General features: G+C 35.5%; 3 protein-coding genes across 4 annotated transcripts; all 3 read right to left on the bottom strand.

The window, feature by feature from the left end:
• Nucleotides 1–2,893: 2,893 nt before the first annotated feature.
• Nucleotides 2,894–4,816, bottom strand: LOC107488440 (histone acetyltransferase MCC1-like). 2 transcript variants are annotated; one of them, XM_016109187.3, is made up of 6 exons: nucleotides 4,756–4,794; nucleotides 4,468–4,669; nucleotides 4,205–4,388; nucleotides 3,659–3,758; nucleotides 3,337–3,565; nucleotides 2,894–3,186 (listed from the first exon to the last, which is right to left on the bottom strand). In XM_016109187.3, the coding sequence occupies exons 2-6, from the start codon at nucleotides 4,572–4,574 to the stop codon at nucleotides 3,054–3,056; spliced, it is 753 nt and encodes a 250-aa protein (XP_015964673.1). In that variant the 5' UTR covers nucleotides 4,575–4,669; nucleotides 4,756–4,794; the 3' UTR covers nucleotides 2,894–3,053. The 2 variants fall into 2 exon arrangements, with proteins under 2 accessions (XP_015964673.1, XP_052118290.1); XM_052262330.1 differs by having other exon boundaries at nucleotides 4,468–4,816.
• A 139-nt stretch (nucleotides 4,817–4,955) lies between these two features.
• On the bottom strand, nucleotides 4,956–6,822 carry LOC127739593 (histone acetyltransferase MCC1-like). The gene is made up of 5 exons (XM_016109184.3): nucleotides 6,707–6,822; nucleotides 6,354–6,519; nucleotides 6,071–6,182; nucleotides 5,334–5,562; nucleotides 4,956–5,221 (listed from the first exon to the last, which is right to left on the bottom strand). The coding sequence occupies exons 1-5, from the start codon at nucleotides 6,820–6,822 to the stop codon at nucleotides 5,122–5,124; spliced, it is 723 nt and encodes a 240-aa protein (XP_015964670.1). The 3' UTR covers nucleotides 4,956–5,121.
• A 671-nt stretch (nucleotides 6,823–7,493) lies between these two features.
• LOC107488472 (uncharacterized) lies at nucleotides 7,494–11,993 on the bottom strand. Its single transcript, XM_016109222.3, has 12 exons — nucleotides 11,508–11,993; nucleotides 11,315–11,419; nucleotides 11,151–11,208; nucleotides 10,983–11,063; nucleotides 10,812–10,883; nucleotides 10,464–10,711; nucleotides 10,295–10,366; nucleotides 9,854–9,970; nucleotides 9,686–9,767; nucleotides 9,518–9,564; nucleotides 9,155–9,236; nucleotides 7,494–7,798 (listed from the first exon to the last, which is right to left on the bottom strand). The coding sequence occupies exons 1-12, from the start codon at nucleotides 11,738–11,740 to the stop codon at nucleotides 7,715–7,717; spliced, it is 1,281 nt and encodes a 426-aa protein (XP_015964708.1). The 5' UTR covers nucleotides 11,741–11,993; the 3' UTR covers nucleotides 7,494–7,714.
• Nucleotides 11,994–21,326: the final 9,333 nt, after the last annotated feature.

Here is a 21,326-nt window from a genome sequence, read left to right as displayed (position 1 = left end):
GTCCTCGCCCCGTGGAGACCCGTATAATATCCACATATACAAAATTACTAAAATATCCCTAGTATATATATTAGTTATGATTTCTGAAACCCTAACTCCTAACCTCTCCTCTCTACCGGCCGTCACTCACTCACTCTCCTCTCAAAACTCAAATTCTCCTTCTCCCTCTCCATCCCTCCTCCATGCTCACAGCTACTCACCGCCCTTATCCACTCTCACTGCCTTCACGCTCACCGCTGCTCACCGTTGCTCACCACCTTGCCCTAGTTCCTTTCCTTTTCTTAGATTTGCTCTGCCACCCTTTTCACTTAGACACTCTCTCTGCCATCCTCCTCCACTCAGACACTCTCTCCGCCGTCCAGCACCTTCGTTCGCACTCACTCGCGCGCCTGACATCCAACCCTAGGCAGCGATAGAAGCGTTCTTCGCCGTCGCTATCTTCATTTTCTTCGCAAAGACGAAAGCTATTTTTCTTAATTTTCATCTACTTGAAGTATTTTTTGTTTCTTTCATTAATTGTCTTGTGGTTTATGTGATTTTCTTTGATTTTATTTGAATTTCAATCAATTATCTTGTGATTTTACTTCATATATATATGTCCTTCTATTTTTTTGGCAATGCAGTGGCTAAAAAAATTGAAATTGAATATTTGAAGTTAATTGTTACGTTGTGAGGATATATGGTTTATGGATAGTTGAATATTTAAAATATTAATTTTTGAATATTTAAAGGATTTTGTTATGTTTTTTATGAAGGTTGAGGTGGATTTGTAGAAGATCTTTGATTGTTGATGGCTGGTTTGTGAATTTTGTGTAAATTTTGTTTTTGGAATAGTGATGGATGAATGTAAATTGCTGTTTGATGTGGCTGGTTGATTAATTTAGTATATGGTTGTGTTAAAATTGGAAACATGAATATAAATGTTTTTATGGTTTGATTAATTTTTGGTATTTGATTGATTTGGTTTGGGTATAGATTATGAACTTATGAGTTATGACTAAATATTGTTGGTGATGAAGATTATGATTGTAATGGTAATTGAAGATTTTTGTTTATTTCTCTGAAATTTTTACTTTTTAAAGAATCCGCGGATATCCGCGGAAACTCTGATCCCCGGCAGATACGGGATCCCCGTTACCCGTTGTGGGGATGGAGCGGGAACGGGGACGGGTTATGGGTGGCGGGGACGAGGGGGGGCATGTCCCCGCCCCATGGGAATCCGTTGCCATCCCTAGTAGTTTACCATTTTTCTGTAAGTTCACCATCTTTTTTACAGTATTTCAGTAGTTTGCCACTCTTCCAGCAGTTTCATCTGCATTTCTTTTCGACAGTCCATCTGCACTTCCTCCAGCAGTTTCATATGCACTCTATTCTAACATTTTCGTCTGAGCTACGTTGTAGCAATTTCGTCTACGTTCATTTTTGTCAATTTCTATAGTTTTTTCTTATTGAGTAGTTGAGAATTAGATCAATAGTAGTTAGTAGTTCACTACACAAAAAATAGCAGATTGCAGCGATTTTCTATCGGCGGTTATCAAAAATTGCCGCCAAATGAAATATTACGGCGGTTGATGCAGCGGATAAGAGGAGGGCTGCCAATTGTTTGGTATTTTCCGGTGGTTTTAATATAACCGTTGCAAAATGGATTATTGTAGCGCTAGTTAAGCTATTGGCGGTGGTTTTTTTTTCAACCGCCGCAAAATACATCTGACTTGTTTTTTTTATAAAATAACCGAGTATAATTTACTTACGTTATCATTACTTTATTTGAGAAATATGTTTGAATTACTGTTACTTAAATCGTTAGACCGTTTTTGTATTTGTTTTACGAAAAGAAAGTTAATCACTTATAAAAATATATTTTGATTAATCATGTGAACAAATTTACAAATTGAATTTTTTCGTTTACTATAAGATCTTTTAAGTTTCCTTCAAGCATAACTGTAAAAGGAAAAAATAAGTCAATGTCTAAAATTTTTAACATTAAAACAAAGTTCAATCGAGTATAAAGATCGAAATTTTTAAAGTAGACAAATATGTAATACTACGACCCAAACCATTAAATTAAAGTAACCAGCCTTAATGTTAAAATAAAAGAGGCAAAATCAAAGAGGCTAACAAAGTTCAATCAACCATTAAATTCTTAAAAAATTTTTATTTTAATTAATTTCTAATAAATTAAAGTTAAAAAAACAAAAGAGACAAAATAATAAAAAAGTAATATGAACATAGTTAATAATTATGATCAAATAAAAAAATTATAATAAAAAATTAAATGCCAATCAAATGTGTTGATATGATATATATAATTATTAGCACTATATACATTGAATAGTCATTTGGCTTGTGACAATGTGACATTGTTAAAGCTTTTACTTCTCACAGTTCCCATGTTGTGGGTCTATTAGTGGAAGTACGGTTTAATGATTGACTGTTTTCGGTTCGACACGAACCATCCAGTTTTCAACAGGTTTGATCGTCGTTGCCCAGTTACAAGAACAGTACAAATAACTATTAATGTTATTTTTGTTTACTTGCTATTTAGCGGCAGTTGCACTGCAAAATTGATAGACATTTTGTCGGCCAGCTATGACAGCGGGTAAAAACTGTCACAAAACCAGTTCATAATTCGTGACAGTTTTTAGCGGCTAGCATAAACCGCCGCTAATTGTTTGCTTGTGACTTATCTTTCAGTGATTATTTAACCGCCGTAAAATGTTTAGCGGCAATTCAAAACCACTGCAATATTACTCTAGAACCGCAGCTAACTGCCGAAAGTGTTGTATTTATATCTTATATTTATGATAGATGTTGATTGTAACTATATATAACTTGTATCTTGCATTCATTTTATATACTTGAATTCAGAAATCTATTATCTTGATCTCCTGCCTTAAGTTTTAATAATATCTACCCTCCTATTTGACAAGTGAAGAACTATGCCAACTATTACAATGAGAGTCACAAATTATTTTGGGTTAAATTTCAGAAAGATCCAAATGATATACTTCATAGACACCAAAAAATATCATATACTACATATAGAGTCGAGTCTAATGGCAAGCTAACTTGCCTCTGTTTTGTTGTGTACCACTTTTCTTGCTTTGAGATGTATCAGTCTTCATTTTTGTCCCCCAAGACTCCAAGCCGCTCCTCACACAGCTCAACATTGATATCAGAACTTCGCTGAAACATGACACGATGAGATGATGAAAAGTTATTACAATATAAGCATTTCATGTTGACGCAAAGTCCGGAGAAGAGTATCACCTAAAAGTAATTAGAATAATAGTTAACAAGGTAAGGCATGAAAATTTGATGGTAATTTAGACTTACAATGGCCAGCGATGAAAGCGACCGCCATTGAGTGGGTAAACAAATAAGTATGCATCCGAATGTCTGCCATCGAATGAATAATACTTTGACAACTTTCTTACTAACTTGAAAGACATTTTCTTGTAGAGATTGACTGCTGCCTCGTTCTCAGAACTCGAATGCAAGTAAACAGCGCGGCAACTTTGAATCATAGAAGCATTTTCAATCACCTTCTTAAGAAGATCAGAAGCTGCAAATGCATATGCATATGAGATGATGAGCCACACAAGTTAACCAGTAATAATATAATTACAACTTACAAGTGCCAATCAGAAATTACTACCTATTCCATGATGTCTATACTCCTTCACCACTCCTAGCGTTAAAACATGGACTAAAGTTTCATCTGATTTGGCTAAGTCATTTCCATGGATACTCACTATCTATGTCAATATTCATGGACAAAACAAACCACAATTATCAGCACAAAATTCTGTTACATATTTTGGCCTACCCTAATCAAGCCTCATAGTATGGATATTGAGAAGCATAATTGTTATGAAATTACTTTTCTCAAAAGTTTAAGTAGACAAGAAGAAGCATATAAATAGTTATATTTCTAATAAGATTTTTTTATTTACGTAAAATTTTCATAATTTGTTTTTCTTTCATGTTAAAATTCTAGACATTTTTGTGACAGAAACTCTAATATTATGTCATAAAATCACTTCTCCTAAACGTTTAAGCCGAAGAAAACACCTAAATGATTATATCATTAACAATAATAAGATTGGCTTAAGAAATACATGGACTTAAAATCCTAAGAAGATATCAAATTGTAAGTGTATTTCCAGCACAAGTTCCTCGCAACAATGTACTAACTAAATACCTTTTTCATAACATGCTTCAAGTAATTAACATAATTAACCTCAACTTCTGCTGCAGGAACAATCCGAGTCGTCACAAATCCAATTAGTTCATCACTCTGACCATCACTGCGACTCACGTCGACGGCTCCCCACGACTCGGTGCCTCGCCCGTTAGCCACATCTTGGTAAAATTTAGATTCATACCTGAGAATTGTGAACATTATTACTGAAGACATAATTATATTTTGAAGAGCTAAAAGCATAAGTCAATGAGAGAACTAACCTGATGGGAAAAAGTTGGTCATGGATACGCTGTAAAGTGTGTTCATCAGAAGGTTGTATTGACCTGTACTTTATTTCTCTCTTACTAAATACTTCTTTATTTTCCATTGAGCTTAGAAATTGTGGAATAATACTAGCTAAGTTACTATTACTACCAATCAAACAACAACAGCTTCAGCATGTCATCTTCAAATTGATCATTCCTGAATATCAATTTCTGAGTTTAAATTAAACTACTCATAGAAACTGAAAGAAAAAAGTCAGAACAGAAATGAATTAGATAGATAACTTGAAAGAGAAGATGAGATGGTGATGCTTTTTGGCCAAAAGACTTGTAATTGGATCTATAATCTATCCCCAGCAACGCAACGCAACGAATCTCCCCTATTGTTTTTTCTTTCACTATTTACTCTTCTTTATTTATTTAAACAATATAATCCTATAATCGTATTTTTTAAGAAATCAGCTTGTGACACAAGTTAAGGGGAAAAATAAAGGGGGAGAGAGGGATTGTGATTTACTCAAACATTATATTATATATGCACAATTTATTCTGCACTACCAAATCATTTGTAAGATGAAATTTTTCTATTGAAATATACAGTAAATAATAAATAAATAAATAAAAGAAGAAAAAGAACAAATTTAAATATGTTCATGAACGGTGCTGCCTTTCTTGTTTAATCTTGCGCAGCCTAGTACCCACTGACTTCAACCCACTTCTCACGTGCCCCAACATTAATGTCACAACATCTCTGAAAAAAAAATATATATATAAAAATTAATTGTATTTCTGAGTTAGTAGTAATATAATTAATATATATATTCACATGTGCATCGTACATAAATATGTTAACGAATATATACTTTGGTGAGCGATAACAGCGTGCACCATTAAGACAGTGGACGAATAATAATCCATCATAAAGCTTGCCATTGATTGGATAATAGTTCCTTAACCTTCTAACACACTTGAACTTCAATTTCTTGTACAACTTAATTGCTGCCTTATTCTCAGCAACCGCGTGCAGGTAAATGCCCACGCATGTTGGAATCCTCGAAGCATACTTTATAACCTCCCTCATCAAATAAGTTCCTGCACCATATAAATAATGCGTTGGTTAATTTAGTAGTTAATTTTGTGGGTACACGTGACATAATTGTATATATAAATAATTCACCAATAATAACAGCAACTAACTAGCTAAAATGAAAAATATCAATATAATATAATAAAAATAAGGATACATTATAATATTTATTTTCGAGGTTTGACAAAAATTTTAAAAATACTCATAAGTTTTATTTTATTTTAATTTTATTCTAAAAGTTTTTAATTTGCATTAAATATACTCTTGGCAACTAATTTTTCAAAAAATTTAATACCAAATCAACAATAATTTCATAAGAACAACTCTCAATACAAATAAATCAAGTATTACTTTTATGTATTATTGTTAGATTGATCTTAAATTTAGATATCAAGAGTATATTAGATGCAGATAAAAAAATTTTAAGACAAAATTAAAACAAAATAAAACTTAAAAATATTTTTAAAATTTTTGACAAATTTCAGAATTATTCTAAAAATAAACTACTCCTACCTATTCCTCGATTCCTATATGCTTCCAATACTCCCAGCCACATAACATACACCAAACTCTTATTGTCTAATTTATCTGATGACTCACCTGCTGCAACTATATTATCCGCTATCTACAATAATAATAATAACGATCATAAGGGTTAGATATGGAATTATTCATGTGTTTTTACTGACAACTTAATATCAGAATACAATGGAAAAGAGATATATCAAGAATTTGATATTTGATGCCACAATTATATTTAAAGGAATTAACTAAGTGGGATCGATTATATATGAACCTCACTGTCGCTTGCATTAACAATTTTAGTTGTGACTACGTATCCAATGATTTCATCACTTTTATCATCTGGCCTACTACTGTCAACAGCTCCCAATGTCATCATCTTGTCATCAGAATCTTCATTTGATAACATTTGTTCGTAAAATAATGAAGGGTCTTCATTCCTGAAAATTAATTAATTTCCAACTACACTACTGTGATCATTGTCATGATAATTATATATCTTTTCAAAAAATATCCAAGTTGTTGGGTATATAAAATACAAATTAAAAGTATTAAAAATAGATTAACCAACGTATATATAGTAACTGATTTTTTATATGTAAGTAATATTTATAACCATGGTCTCACCCGTGGGGGAATATTTTGTCATGAATATCCAGCAGAGTCGCAAGGTCAGAAAGTAGTAGGGGCCTGAGACGTATTCCTGGCGGTGGTTCATTGTGCACCTTTGTGCTTGTTGCCATTGTTATGATTAATTACTGCATGCATATTAGACAATGATATTTATATATGGATTAATATATTATATGCTTCCCAACAACGAAAAGAATCTTGCAGACCTGACCTTTCTCTATTATGTTGTTTGTGTGTATTTTGATTATATATTGGAGATTATAAATTAACATAGTCATATTGCATAATCATGTATTATATTTTTCTATGTACACCCAAATGGCCAAATAATACAGATTATTTATGTCTAACCAGATTAAGCTTCATGATAGATAGATAGATAATATACTGAGTCCATTAAAAAATAAATAAAAAAATAAACCCCACTATATCTGCATAGGTCGTCTAGAATATATTATATTCCCAATAACCCTTAATGGATTCATTCACAAATTGGTTAGGAATTCTCACAAGGCAAATGGAAATTTTGGAACCTTGGAAAAGAATCTATCTAAGACAACCTAAAATGTCTTAGAATCTTAACAAAAATTCAACAACGCAACCCATTGGAAGGTCCTAACTATCCTTCTAAGCTAATACTTGGCACTCTGCAATTAATGTTTTTTGGCTAGTAGTATGAATTATACAAATATGTTAAGAAGCCACCCACCAAAATAATAACAAAAACTAAAAATAATAAATAAATAGAAGAAAAGAGAGAATTAAACATGGTCGTGACTCATGAGACAAAACAAATAATACAGTAGGGTGCCAAGTTTTCATTGCTATTTCTATATATTCTTAAATATTATGAATATTATATATTATTAGAGTATTATACTATTTACACAAGCACTGCTACTTGTTGAAAGCAATGCATATATTCAAGACATTTCTTTCAAGCAAACATGGAATATTTGCGGACAAATTTAACATATATAATTGCGAGAGATGCCATGAAACTCAAAGAACATCCCCAGTCATAAACCTATGATTGAGAACGGCCTGCGCAATTGGTCTCTTTCGAAAATCAGCATTAAGCATTGCCTGAAAAATCATGATAACAATATTCCGGAATTAGAATAGTCAACGTTTGGAATAACAACAAAACCTACTTCTGTTGAAAAAATGGTGCTAGCAGAAAAGACAATATGACTTCTTTAGAGTAAAGTACTAATCCGGTCCCTGTCCATTTCTCAAAATGACAAGACGACCCTTAACCAAAAATACGTTCCATTACGGTCCCTAACCCTGTACTCCGTCTGCCAACCCGGTCCTTCTATCAATTTCACAGCGAAAATTCGACGGAAATTGCTTACGTGTTAGGTTAAAAAATGGATAGGAACCTAATTGTCTCTAAATTTAAATTGGTTAGGGGTTTATTTGTCCTTATTATTTTTTAAACAATATTTTAAATTATATTTTATTCATTATATTGATATTCTTTTTTTAATAAAGAAGTACAAACTAATTAATAAATTATTCAAATTTAAAAATATCATTTATTATGAAACCAAATAAATAATTTTCAAATATAATTTTTAAATATATAAATAATAAACATTAAAATTCAGTTAATACATTAATAATAATAACCCTATGATATACTATTAGTATTATAACTAATGAACACATTATTTGATATATAGTAAACTTTTTTTGACTAGTAACAAATTTAATTTTTTATCTCTTAACTAAATTAATAATTCTATTATGTTTTATTTCATTTAGTATTAGTAGCCTACTCATAGTGTATTTTATTGCAAAGATATCACATAGAATTATTAATTTAGTTTAAAGAGATAAAAAATTAAATGTTATTAGTCAAAAAAAGTTTACTATATATCAAATAATGTATTTATTAGGATATTTTTAAATTTGAATAATTTATTAATTAGTTTGTACTTATTTATTAAAAAAAGAATATTAATATAATGAATAAAAAAAATAAAAAATATTGTTTAAAAAATAATATGGACAAATAAACCCCTAACCAATTTAAATTTAGAGACAACTAGGTCCCTGTCCATTTTTTAACCTAACACGTCAGCAATTTCCGTCGAGTTTTCGCCATGAAACTTACCAAAGGACCGGGTTGGCAGACAGAGTACAGGGTCAGGGACCATAATGGAACGTGTTTTTGGTTAAGGGTCGTCTTATCATTTTGGAAAATGGACAGGGACCGGATTGGTACTTTACTCGACTTCTTTGCTTAATTACATAACTTCACTACAATAATACATTCAAGAATTTCTTTATCATGGAAGGAGCATTTTCAGCCAAGAGAATGAAGAAAATAAGGATTTTTCCGAGGGATTGGAAGAATATACTAATAATCAAAGGTATAAGTAAAATTTTACAAGGACCGAAATATTGCTTTTACTCTAACATATAAATTAATACCTGAAGTAACTCCCAACCAGCACCATCTCCAAGATCGAGGAACTCGACAGCCTTCGCTAATCGGTCATCTTCCATACAATACCTGCCGGTGGAAGAAGAAAACAAGATGAGACAAAATTAAGCAAGGATCTACTATTGTGTGCCGTGTGAAGTATATTTGCTATGTATAGGAACTTAGTTGAACGGGATGAAAACAATGCATCAACTATCAAATATCAATAAATGATGAGTTGCTGTTCCAAGTATTTCTATTTCAGCTTTTGTTCTTATCAGCAACTCAAGCTCACTAAATTTTTTTGCTTATGCCACAAACAGAGGAAACAATATTGGTTTAGCAAGAATATAAAATAGAAGAAATCTTACTCTCGTGTTGCTTCAAGATCAAGTTGGAAAGTGTTCTCTAAAAGTCTCTGAATTTTGTGGTCAAGAAAAAACACCGGTGAATATCTAATCTTATGATAAGGAACACTTCCACAGAAAAAGAATTATGGGCTGCCAAAGATGAAGTCATATAAGGGCAGCAGAGCTTACTTGCAAGGCAAGGCCATCCATTGCGCCAGCTTCGCAAAATGGAACAAAAGCCATGTACGCAAAAAGAAGACCCGCTTCGTATCTGTATTGGAACTCATAAACTAAATAGATAACCTGGAAAAGATGTTGAAATAGACTTCTTCAATGAACAGAATTCTGAGAACTTACATGTCATCAGCTATTGCAAAGGCTCTTTTCTCCATACGCGTGAATGCACCAGCAGCTGTTGCTCGCCTCCAGAGACCATCTGCAAGTGATCTTGGATCCTCTTCTAGTTCTGAGTAGCTGGAACGATTAATCATACAACACTATTTATATCTTGATCTATTTCAGCTTGCAATGTATGCAAAACGAATTCAACACAGTGCCATCCTACCACGTGCAGATAAGCAGGATATATATTGCATTGCACATTAGAAATTCGAAGTTCACAGAAAGTTACAAAACTATTTTTTCAAAAAAGATAAAAGGGAAGGAAGTAAGGATAGAAAGTAATAGAACAATAAAATACAATTTGTTTGGCATATTCAAATGAAGTATCAACAGTATATCAATGTGTCAGGGATACGTTAATTCATAAGAAAGGGGATAGGTAAACAATTACCTTACCTGACATCAACAGAAAAGGCCAGATCTCGAAGTCTTGGAATCAAATACCGAGCTTCTCTTTCTGAAATGGTGCTGCCACCATGTTGCAAACACATTGAAGATAGAGCAATGGAGAAATACATGGCGAAAGAAAAATCATGACAAAGGTAAAAGTGTTGCCATTGCTTACTTGAGCATCACAGAAAATGGTCCAAGACTCTGGTGCAATCTGTTATTGTCATGCATGTAAGCTAGACCTCTCATAGCACCTTGGAGCAGCTTTATCACAAAAATTTGCTTTCTCTTGATCGATTGTTCTTGCTCAAAGCGATTCCAGGAAGACAATTCTCCCGAAGCTCGGTCTCTTGATACCCTATCACTCGCAAATTTTGCATAATCCGCTGCACTATATTTCCCATCATCGCGAAAAGCAAGCCACTGGAACAGGTAGATTTATTTCTCCAAGAAGATTAAAGAAAACACAATGCTCGGTATAGAAAACGAAAAGAACATAAGATAATGATTTCACAGGACAAACCTGCTCCCCAGTAATAGTTTCAAAACCACCAACAAGTAACACAAGATTCTGAACAATACCTTTAGAATTGCTCTGTAAGATAAAAATGGAAACCAAACCAAACAAAACAAATAGGATTAAAGGAAACTCAGATTCAAGCAATCAATTGAAGCATATATAGTATGATCTAACTTGAAGAAAGGAGTGAGCATTCAACTCATTAGCAGCCATCATATCAGCCTCAATTCCACCAGCTCGCTTTCCAGGATAAACCTTCATACATTATCGCATATGCGCTCAATGAATAAGAACTCTAAGTCCAAAACGGAGAAAAAGAGAAAGAATGCCAAAAGTGATTACCTTGAAAATAACAGGGGTACCTCTGAGTGGACCCTGGGAAACCCTACCTTCATAGAGCCTGCAATGGTGCTGCCATGAGTATCATAATCAGTGATTTTTTTTGTTTCTAATCGGAATTTAGGGGATTCGTTTGTTTGAATCAATGTAAGTAACTAAGTAAGTACCTGATTTTAACACTGCCTTCTCCAACATCTTGAGTCTTGAGACCAGCTCCGAAATCAGCGTATGAATAATCGTTGCCTTCTAGGGCAGAGGGAAAAGCTGAATAGCTGAAGAATGAACGAGAAAGAGTGAAATTTTGGCGAAATAGAAGACAGAAGATAGAAGAAGAAAGAAGAAAGAAGAGGGAAGGTTGACCTAGTGACATTCATGAAACCGTAGCTGCCAATGGCGCGACCTACTTGGAAGGAATCGGAGTTGGTGATGAGGGTGGCTTTGAAAGATGGTGGTGCGCGTTTGGGAGAGTGAGAGCGTGTGAGTGTGAATGTTATGGAGAATGGGGAAAGTGCGTTGTGAAGAGAACGGGTGAAAGAGAGGGAATGGGGAGAAGAAGAAGAAGAGGAGGAAGAAGAAGAAACAAGCATGGCCATGGTGGTGAAGGCGCCGCTTACTGCTACTGCTACTGCTACTGCTACTGGATAAGAAAACTAGTATTACTATCACCAATTGAGTGGTCATAACTCAACATCTTTTCCTATCACCAATCATAATAACACACACTCAGTTATTGCCCTAACAAGTTAAAAAATACTATGGGAAAAAGAAAAGCATGCATATTGCATACTGATTTGCAGCCATTGCAGGCGTAGAAAAAATGTTTGCACCAAAATTAATTCGAATTTGTTGCATTGACAGGATGTGACCGGTTGAGTAATCAATTTTAAAAACATGAAGGGTTTTTTTTGTTTCCGTAATAAGACCGGAATATCAAAACAGTGTATAGTCACCAAGTGTATGTATTCAAAAAATCAATCAATAATTTAATTGATTGTCATTCGTCAACAAGCCGTGAAATTATTTTTAATGAGAAATATTAGGGACTGTTAAAATTTATTTATTTTTATTATTATTTAATTATTAATTCAATTATTTTAGTTTAATAATTTAATAATATATTTTATTTTATATTTTATATATTAATGATTAACTAATAACTAAAAATAATAAATTTTGATGATTCTCTAATATTTTTTATTTTTATATAAAAAAGTTGGTTAGAAGGGCTGATGGTGGGAGCACAGCCGCAACAAACACGCGCACGGGATCCTAGGCCGAGTCAAGAGGGTACACGTGCATCTGGGTCGGGGCAGAAGCTCCTTGGTTTCAGCAGCGTCGCGCAACGTTGGAAAAGTTGCGTAAGCTATCCTTCAGGGATCGATGAAGACCACCTAGATGTGCGTTATGAAGGCAACTCGCAACCCTGTGCGATGAGAAGAGGGGTGGATCGTCGGCCCGATTGGGATGCGACGAACGGTAGCCAAGATTCGGTAGAGTACAGCATTGATAGAGAGAGTAGGGTAGCGCAGAAAATGGTGGATGGTCTCGATGCTGAACTGGGTGTGGAGGGATGCGTTGGTGAAGCAAGCGACCGGGCTAAACATGGAGGTCAATACATGTTTCGTCGGGGCAGGGTGAGTAAGTTGGGAAAGGTTGGAGGGGTAGATAACGGTGTGGGTCATGACATTGTGAACGAAAGGGGTACGAAGGATGCTGGTTCGGAGACAGAAATTGAAGGGACAAAACCAAACACTGATAAGTGGCTTACTCAGGAAGGACAATCAACAGATAACAAAGAAACGTAGAAGCTAGCAGTGGAGTCTGGTGCAGTTTTTTATGTGATGAAGAAGACATCATGGCAATTTTACAAAGTCAAAATGAAACTATCGCAACAAAAAGAAAGATGGCAAAACAAAAGGAAAAATCTAGGAGGAGCAGACCCAAACAACAGAACAAGGTGTGTAGAAGTTCCTTTAAATAATTTATAGCTGTTGGAATGTTACAGGTCTAGGAGGGAAGGGGAAATTGAGTATGGTGAAAGAGTTGAAGAAAAAGTATAGGTTGAATATGCTAGGTTTGATTGAAACTAAGAGGGAGGTAGTGACTAGGTTTGATGTAGCACGGTTGTGGGGTGGTGACACTGTGGACTAGGTATATGTGGAACCAGTTGGATCCTCTGGCGGTTTATTGTTAATGTGGGATAATTTTTTATTTGTACGGTCGAATTGCTATAAAGGGGATGGTTGGCTTTGTATTGAAGATATGCTGACTAAAAATAATTTTAACTGTGCTTTCTACTTGGTATATGGTGCACATGTGCAGAGTGAGAAACTGGTGATGTGGGAAGAGTTAAGCTATATGGTGGGTTTATGTCAGGTTCCGTTTTATTTCATGGGAGACTTTAATGAGATACTACGACTAGAGGAAAGGAAAGACGTTGTTAGTCTACCAGCATCTGCATAGGATTTTAAGGAGTGGGTGCAAGATTTACAAGTTGTAGATTTACCGCTAACTAATTGAAAATTCACATGGTTTCGAGGTCAATCTTGCAGCCGCATTGATAGGATTCTGGTCAGTCTAGAGTGGCTTGAGGAGTTCCCAGATACTCGCTTGAAAGGGGGTCCGAGAGGGCTGTTAAATCATTGCCCATTGATCCTTGAGGATACAAGACTATGGGGGGATCCAAGACCTTTTCGTAGTCTGGATTCCTGGTTTACTCATGAAGGATTTCTGAGGATGGTTAAGGATGAGTGGAGGAACTTGGGTGACGATCAGTTCATAAATAAGCTGAAGACGTTGATAGTTCCATTAAGGAGATGGAACAAGGACAATTTTGGGGACATGGACAACATGATTAAGAAGTTTGAGGAAGAGATTAAGAAGATTGATGACATTGTTAGTTCTAGTACTTATGATGAAACAATGGAGGCTAGACGGAAGGCTCTTGTGACTTGCTGTGCGAAGTGGTATGCTAGAAATGAGATTCATTGGAAGCAGATGTCTCGATCTTAACATGCTAGAGATATGGACAAGAACACTAGGTACTTCCACAACCTAGCATCGGCTAGAAGGAGGAGCAACATAATTGATTCTTTAGTAGTTAATGGAAGATTGGTGTGGAATCAGGCCAGAATACAGATTGCAATTATAGGTTTTTATAAAGATCTATATCGACAGGAACATGCTCCTATTATTGGCATCCGTGATGGGTTGGTAAAACGGATTGATGACGAAGAGGCAGCTGTGCTAGAGAAAATGCCATCAGCGGAGGAGATACGAGAGGCAGTTTGGGATTGTGAGTCTAGTAAAGCACCAGGTAGTGATGGGTATAATATGAACTTCATAAAGAAATGTTGGGATGAGATTGGCCAGGAATTCACTATAGCTATGTTGGGTTTTTTTCAAAGTGTGAAGCTACCACCAAGGCTAATGTAACATGGGTGGCACTAGCTCCAAAATTTGTGGGGGTCAAGAAAATCAAAGACCTAAGACCGATTAGTATGGTTGGTTGTGTTTATAAGGTGATATCAAAAGTGTTGGTAAGAAGAATGCGCTTAGTGATGCCACGCTTAGTGGGGGAGACTTAGTCTGCGTTTGTAAAGGGCTGCAAAATACATGATGGTGCTCTCATTGCTTGTGAGATGGTCCAATGGCTGAAGATGCGAAGGAAGCAGGCGGCAATTGTCAAATTAGACTTTCAGAAAGCATACGACAGGGTGAGATGGAGCTTTGTGGATATAGTGCTGTAGAATATGGGCTTTGGTTTTAGATGGAGGGCATGGGTAAAGGAATGTGTGACCACAACGTCTATGTCAGTGTTGATCAATTGATCACCTTCCAAGACGTTCAAGATGGAGAGAGGACTCAGACAAGGAGACCCCCTCTCTCCTTTTCTGTTTGTTCTGGTCGTTGACGTGCTGCACAGGATGGTGGGTGAGGCGGTTAGGAATGGATGTATATCTCCACTACTGGTGGGACGAGATAACATAGAGTTATCGCATCTCCAATTCACAGATGACACAATCTTATTTTGTCCTCAGAAAATGGAGACAGTTTTGAATTACAAGAGACTTCTGCGTTGTTTTGAGTTAATATCTGGCCTGAGTATTAACTTTGACAAGTCTAGCTTGATTTTAGTCAATTGTGAGAAGAAATGGGTGACGAATATGTGTGGTTTGTTGGGATGTACGAAAGCTGTGTTACCTGTCAGGCACTTGGGGATTCCCTTAGGCGCAAATCCTCACTTGGTGGAGACTTGGAAACCTATCATAGACAAGGTGGAAGATAAGCTGAGCTTATGGAAAGCTAAATCTCTCAACAAAGCTGGTAAGTTGGTTCTCATCAAATCTATTCTTAATAGCCTACCAGTTTACTACTTAAGCTTGTATAAGATGGCAAAAGCGGTTGCAGATAAGATAATTGGGCTACAGAAAAGGTTTTTATGGAGTAAAGAAGATGGGAATAATGGTATACCACTCGTGAAATGGGAGGTGGTTCAAGCTCCGAAGAAGCTAGGTGGTTTGGGGGTAGGGGATGCATTACTCAGAAATGCGGCGCTTCTGTTCAAGTGGTGGTGGCGCTTCTCAAAGGAGGACTGCCCGTTATAGAAGAAGGTTGTATGTTCTTGTAATCATTTGAACCCAACTTTAATGCTGTCAAAATAACCTTTACCGTCAAGAGGAGGCCCATGGAAAGATATTTGCCAGCTTAATATAAAGGAGCCATAGGTGAGAGATATGATGATTAGTGGTTTGTCTATGGAGGTGGGAAATGGCAAACGTATTCACTTTTGGGAGGACGGTTAGCTAAAAAGTGGCTCTTTGAAAGATAGTTTTTCAAGATTTTTCTTTGTTTCAAACCAACAAGGATCTGTAATAAGGGATTGTGGGTTCTGGGATGGGTTAGAGTGGGTATGAAACTTCGAATGGAAGAGAGAACTGTTCCAATGGGAGTTACAGTTGCTGAACCAACTTCATAACCAGTTACGGGATTGTGAAATTATACATTGACAGAGAGGATACAGTTATATGGAAATTTGACAAAAAGGTATTTTTTCACTAACTCATTTGTGCAGGTGCTGCAGAAAGAGACTCTCTCGGAGGACATCACAAGCTATAGTTTCACTAGCATCATTTGGAGAGGCTTGGTTCCTCCAAGAGTTGAACTTTTTGCATGGTTCGTTTAAGTAGGCAGAATCAACACGAAAGAGAGACTGACTAGACTCGGGATTATTAATCATGATGATAATATCTGTATTTTGTGTAAGAAAGATGTAGAATTTGTGCATCATTTATTTTTTGGTTGTGAGTTTACGTGGCAGGTATGGTGTGCTTGGCTGACGTGTGCTGGTAGATCTTGGACCATGCCGGGGACTGTTAAAGAGTTTTTTGAGAGTTGGATTGGAATACCAGCTTGTAAGTCTGAGCAAAAAAAGTGGCTGATAGGCTTCTTTGCAGTTATTTGGAATATTTGGTTAGAACGGAATATAAGAGTTTTCCAGAATTCAAAGACAGGTGTTGAAGAAATCAAGACTAAGTCATTTTTGAGTTACAGGGCTTAGGATGGTATTGATCCGTTTGGTTGTTGATGGCAATGTTGGAGATGATAACGGATTATATATTTTTTATTTGTGTTTAGCGTCTTGTAATTTTGTGCTCTTTGTTGCTTTTGCTCCACTTCACTGTGTTGAGCTCCTTTTGTTAAAAAAATATTTTTGTAGAATATTGACATTTGAAATATTTTTAGTATTATATATGTTTAGAGAAATATGACACAACACACACCTTGTGTGATACTTTATTAGAAATTCATTGCAGAGATTCATCACAATTTTATCAAAGATTTTCTACAAAGATTCGCCATGTGACGCGATGGCAACAATATACCCCTACTTGTTGACTGCTTTTTAAAAGGTGGCTAGAGATTCGTCATAACTTTTTAGAAATTCTCTGCGAAGATTCACCACGTGGCACAATGACAGCACCACGTCCCCTGCGTGTTGACTACTTTAAAATTTATTTATATGCAGGAGACAAGTATGCTCCGAGAACAACATATGCAATAACAGTTTGGAGCCGTTAAAATGGGATGGGGGTAAGGCTTCTGTGGTCATTTTAGAGATTGAAAGTAAGTTCTTTGAGAGAAATTGAGAGTGAAAGAGTAGTATGGTAAGTAGGGGTGGAAATATGTCAGGTCATTTACCAGAGGCCTGCATTCAGTTTAACTTGGCCTATTATAAAATAGTTTTAAATACAATTTAATTTAAAAGCCTAATTTTATTAATAGGTTAGGCCTAGACTCACAAAATAGTCTAATAATTTTGTGAGGCCTACTTAAGTCTGTTAAATTATAAATGAATACAAAAATATTTTTTATAATTAAAATAGTTATTAAAAATTTTAAATTTGTTATACTTTATTATAACTATTTTTTATATTTTAATACTTTAAAAGTTTAGATATTATTAAAAAATTGAATTTAGTATATTGCATATAAATATTTTTTTAAAAGAAAATTAATCAGACTTAGTGTTCCGTGGGTTACCTAAAACTGAAAGGTCGATCTCGGATAAGATCTTCTGGATTGATCAAGGCTATCATGTCCGACTTGTTGGAGTGGGAGGCGTTGCTGGTCCTCATTCACCGGAGGGGGGTGGTATCTGCAAAAGACTCCGATGCTTAAGTCAGTACAGGCTTTTGGCAGGTTTTTTGTAGAATTGGAGTATGAGTTATACTGGGTGCTCTAGTGTATTTATATTAGTGCTTGACGACCTTCCTTTGAGATAAGTTTGTTATCTTATCTTATCTTTTGTGGGTGAGATCGTTATCTTTTGGCCAGCCGCCTTCTAGTGGGCGGTGACCCTTCTTTTTGGGCCTCCTTGGGCCTTTCTTGGGTCTCCTGCGGCGGTTTGCCCGACCTCTTTATAGTGAGGTTGGTGGTCGAGTAACTCAGAAAGAGGTCGGCCGGTTTGTCTTAGTCTAGCCCGGACCTTGTAGCTCGGACTGGGGTATGAACACTTAGTACTTAAAATAAAGATTATAATAGGCTACAGGTTAGACTCAGACCAATTAAATATATTACTAGTCTGGCCTACTAAGTAAGGGGTGTACGCGGTGCAGTTTGGTTCGATTCGGATGCATTTCTTTTTTTTTTTTTGAAAATCCAATCCGATCCGATCACAAGCGGTTTGGATCGGTTTGGATTTGCGATTTTTTAAATAAAAAATAATAACTTAGTCTATAAATTTAATACTACTTGACATAGTATAAATGCACACTACTAAAGTACTAATAATCCCAAAATCATTAAAAAGTAACATGTCCAACAATCTAACATAAAAAATATAAATTCCATAACATTATAAAGTAACCTATCCAACAATCCAACAAGTTATTATTTTCTCGTCTTCTTCCCTTTTGGAGGTGTTTTTTCCTCGGGCCGAGCAGCCAGGAATGGCTGATCTTTCGAGTTTATGTCGTTTGCATTTTATGGTAATCGGTGGCTAAGAGAAGGGGGTTGAATCTTAGCCATTCTTTGCTGAATATTAATTGCTACTTTTTCAAAGAAACTTTAGGAGATATTTCTGCTTTTGTCTCATAACAAGTCAAGAGACATTTTCTTTTTGTCTCGTAAACGGTTAGGAGATATTTTTCATTTTTGTCTCCAACACAGCAGAAATAGAATAGGAGTAGAAGAGAAAGAGAGAATCACACCCAGAAGTATCCTGGTTCAGCTGTTAAGTGCAATGCAGCCTACATCCAGTCTCCATCACAACAGTGATGGAATTTCACTATAATCATCATATTACATACACCAATTCTTTTCTAGGAACTACCCATTCCTATCTGGGACAAATCTAGATTCTATCCCCAAATCTGAATTTGACTTGGACTCCTACTAAGCTTTCAACTGCAAAGTGCTAACCCAACTTACAAGAGAATCCTCACAGGATCATGAAACACAATATATAGATGTACAAAGAAACTCTGAGACATCTATGACTTTTTCTTTAATTTTGCTCACTGCCTTTTTCCTCTCACTGGCTTTTTCTTACAAACCTCACCATGTTTTCCTTTTACCATGAGACTCAGACAGACAAAACTAAAGAAAAGAAAATAAAGTGAAACTCATTCAAGGAGAAGAACTCTGTTAGCTTCGGGTAGCTATGAGAATTCAGTGCTTTCTCTCCTTGCCTCAACCCTTGGCCGTTCAACCTTATTATAGAAGGGGAAGCTTCCAAGGGTGAAACCAGTTTAACCAAGCAACTTCTTCTCCAACCCAGAGTAGCAGAGGTTCGGACAGAGAGAAGAGAGAGGGAAAACCGAAAGCAAACCAACATGCATGTACCTCTCTCAACCCTTCTCATCAAGTTCTTTCACTCTGAACCCTTAATCTTGACTTTGGCTCCAAGAAAGAACTCTTACCCTTGATGAACCTCTGATCCTTGACAACTCCTTCCTTTCCATATTTGCTTCTTCCTCTTTGTAGCTCTAGTAACTATCTTCTATCTTGGAGTACCAAAAATGAAAATGAGCTTTATCCACTGAGATCTTCTTCTCTGACCGAGGTAGATCTTTCCTATTCTTGGCATGGAAGATCTTGAAGCTTCTCTTCAAAATCTTGCCTTCAATGGCAAAGATCTAGCCACACCATGCTTCGGATCTTCCTTCTTCATAGGTCATCATCAGCCTAGCCTTTTCTTCTTCCATTTGCTTTACTATATCTGTACTTCGCTTATGATAACTTGTTCACTCTTCTTTCCTGAGTGAAATGACCGAATAGCAAAAAAAGAGAGAGAAGAGAGAAGAGACAAAACATTCAATGTAAAATTAACTCAATTTAATTTTCAGTTTCGGTTACCTATGCAATTAACCAAGTTTGATTTTGAATTCCAATCCACAATGGGGAGTAGGTAACCGAACCATCTTTGATCCATTCTCTTCTTCTTCAATTTTGGACCAAAGACTTTGTTGGTTTACAAAGAATAATTATTTTGGGCTACACACTAGTTTTCTGGCCCAATTAGCTTTGCTCTCCCTTTTAAACAATTCAGCCACATTGCATGGAATATTTTTGCACAAAGGCTAATCACATTTTCATCACATTGGGCTTATATTGCTTTTTAGCCCAACATAAAAATTTATTTTATTTTTCCTGCACACTAACAAACCCATTAACCAAACAATTGGAAGCAAATATTAAATTAGCAATTTTTCTAATTAATATTTTTAATAATGTTTGATCATCATAATAATTCAAGTTTTCCAAACTCATCAATCTCCCCCTTGATGACAAACATTATTAAAAATAAATTGAAAAAGATTAGGATTAGAGAACTCCCTTGAAGATTTGACCGAATCCTCCCCCTTTCAATTGATCAAACTGCTCCCCCTAAATGTGTGCATATATCCAATGGAAGCAGTACCTGTAGGCATGCTCAAACAGTTATTAAAAAAGTTTTTATATTATCAAAACATGGAACCTAAAGAAGCAAAACCATATTTATCAAGTAAGAGCCTGATTTTGGAAAAATACATTTTTATAAACATAATAAGAAAACATGCTTCTCAAAAATTTCTCTTGAAATATATGAAACAGAGTCGATCAGAGTACATATCGAATAAATGATCAATACTCAAGATCTAACATACTGCTCAAAGTAACATATTCAAAGCATAAAAAAATTTCTTGCCAACAAAGCAGCAAATCATAGCAAGCAACACAGTGTTCAGCCACAAAAACAGAGCATAAAAAATATGGCATGTAACAATAATCAAAATAGAGTGAAACATCTGATAAGATCAGAGGGCTCAAAAATAGAGCACAAGAATTAGAGCACTGGCAGCCCCAAATCTATTTTCAATTCAGCCCTTTTTTAATTTTCCTCCCCCTTTTGTCATCAAGGAGAAAACCTGCAAAATAGATAAAACAACAATGTAATGCAAAACATTGATATTAAAATACAAACAGAGTGTCAAAGTTATTGAGTACAGTCATCCCAACATAAAACAGTTCAAGTGAAACTAAGTCCAAAAAACAACAAAAGAAATATTGTCCAAGAGCATAAGCAGCAGTGAGCAAATCTTTAGGCATCAGAAAGATTGATGTCAAAATCAAGATGATCGTCTTCTCCTTCAGAATGAGCCATGTCCTTGCTAGTAGTCTCCAAGCTCTTAATTA

The sequence above is a fragment of the Arachis duranensis genome, chromosome 5 (assembly GCF_000817695.3).
Source record: "Arachis duranensis cultivar V14167 chromosome 5, aradu.V14167.gnm2.J7QH, whole genome shotgun sequence".
Classification (NCBI taxonomy): Eukaryota; Viridiplantae; Streptophyta; class Magnoliopsida; order Fabales; family Fabaceae; genus Arachis; species Arachis duranensis.
The sequence above is the reverse complement of the archived record's forward strand: the minus strand, read 5'-3'. Positions and strand labels throughout refer to the sequence as shown.

What these genes read in the sequence shown, in the direction of transcription:
- LOC127739593 (XM_016109184.3), bottom strand. Translation starts at nt 6,822, where the DNA reads ATGGCAACAAGCACAAAGGTGCACAATGAACCACCGCCAGGAATACGT. An exon ending in ATATAGGAATCGAGGAATAG is followed by an intron (nt 5,563 to 6,070) that starts GTAGGAGTAGTT and finishes TATATGGTGCAG; the next exon opens with GAACTTATTTGATGAGGGAG. An exon ending in CGCTGTTATCGCTCACCAAA is followed by an intron (nt 5,222 to 5,333) that starts GTATATATTCGT and finishes TTTTTTTTTCAG; the next exon opens with AGATGTTGTGACATTAATGT.
- LOC107488472 (XM_016109222.3), bottom strand. Translation starts at nt 11,740, where the DNA reads ATGGCCATGCTTGTTTCTTCTTCTTCCTCCTCTTCTTCTTCTTCTCCC. An exon ending in GGTTTCATGAATGTCACTAG is followed by an intron (nt 11,420 to 11,507) that starts GTCAACCTTCCC and finishes TTCATTCTTCAG; the next exon opens with CTATTCAGCTTTTCCCTCTG. An exon ending in GTACCCCTGTTATTTTCAAG is followed by an intron (nt 11,064 to 11,150) that starts GTAATCACTTTT and finishes TAATGTATGAAG; the next exon opens with GTTTATCCTGGAAAGCGAGC.
- LOC107488440 (XM_052262330.1), bottom strand. Translation starts at nt 4,574, where the DNA reads ATGGAAAATAAAGAAGTATTTAGTAAGAGAGAAATAAAGTACAGGTCA. An exon ending in TGAAGCATGTTATGAAAAAG is followed by an intron (nt 3,759 to 4,204) that starts GTATTTAGTTAG and finishes ATATTGACATAG; the next exon opens with ATAGTGAGTATCCATGGAAA. An exon ending in CGCTTTCATCGCTGGCCATT is followed by an intron (nt 3,187 to 3,336) that starts GTAAGTCTAAAT and finishes GTCATGTTTCAG; the next exon opens with CGAAGTTCTGATATCAATGT.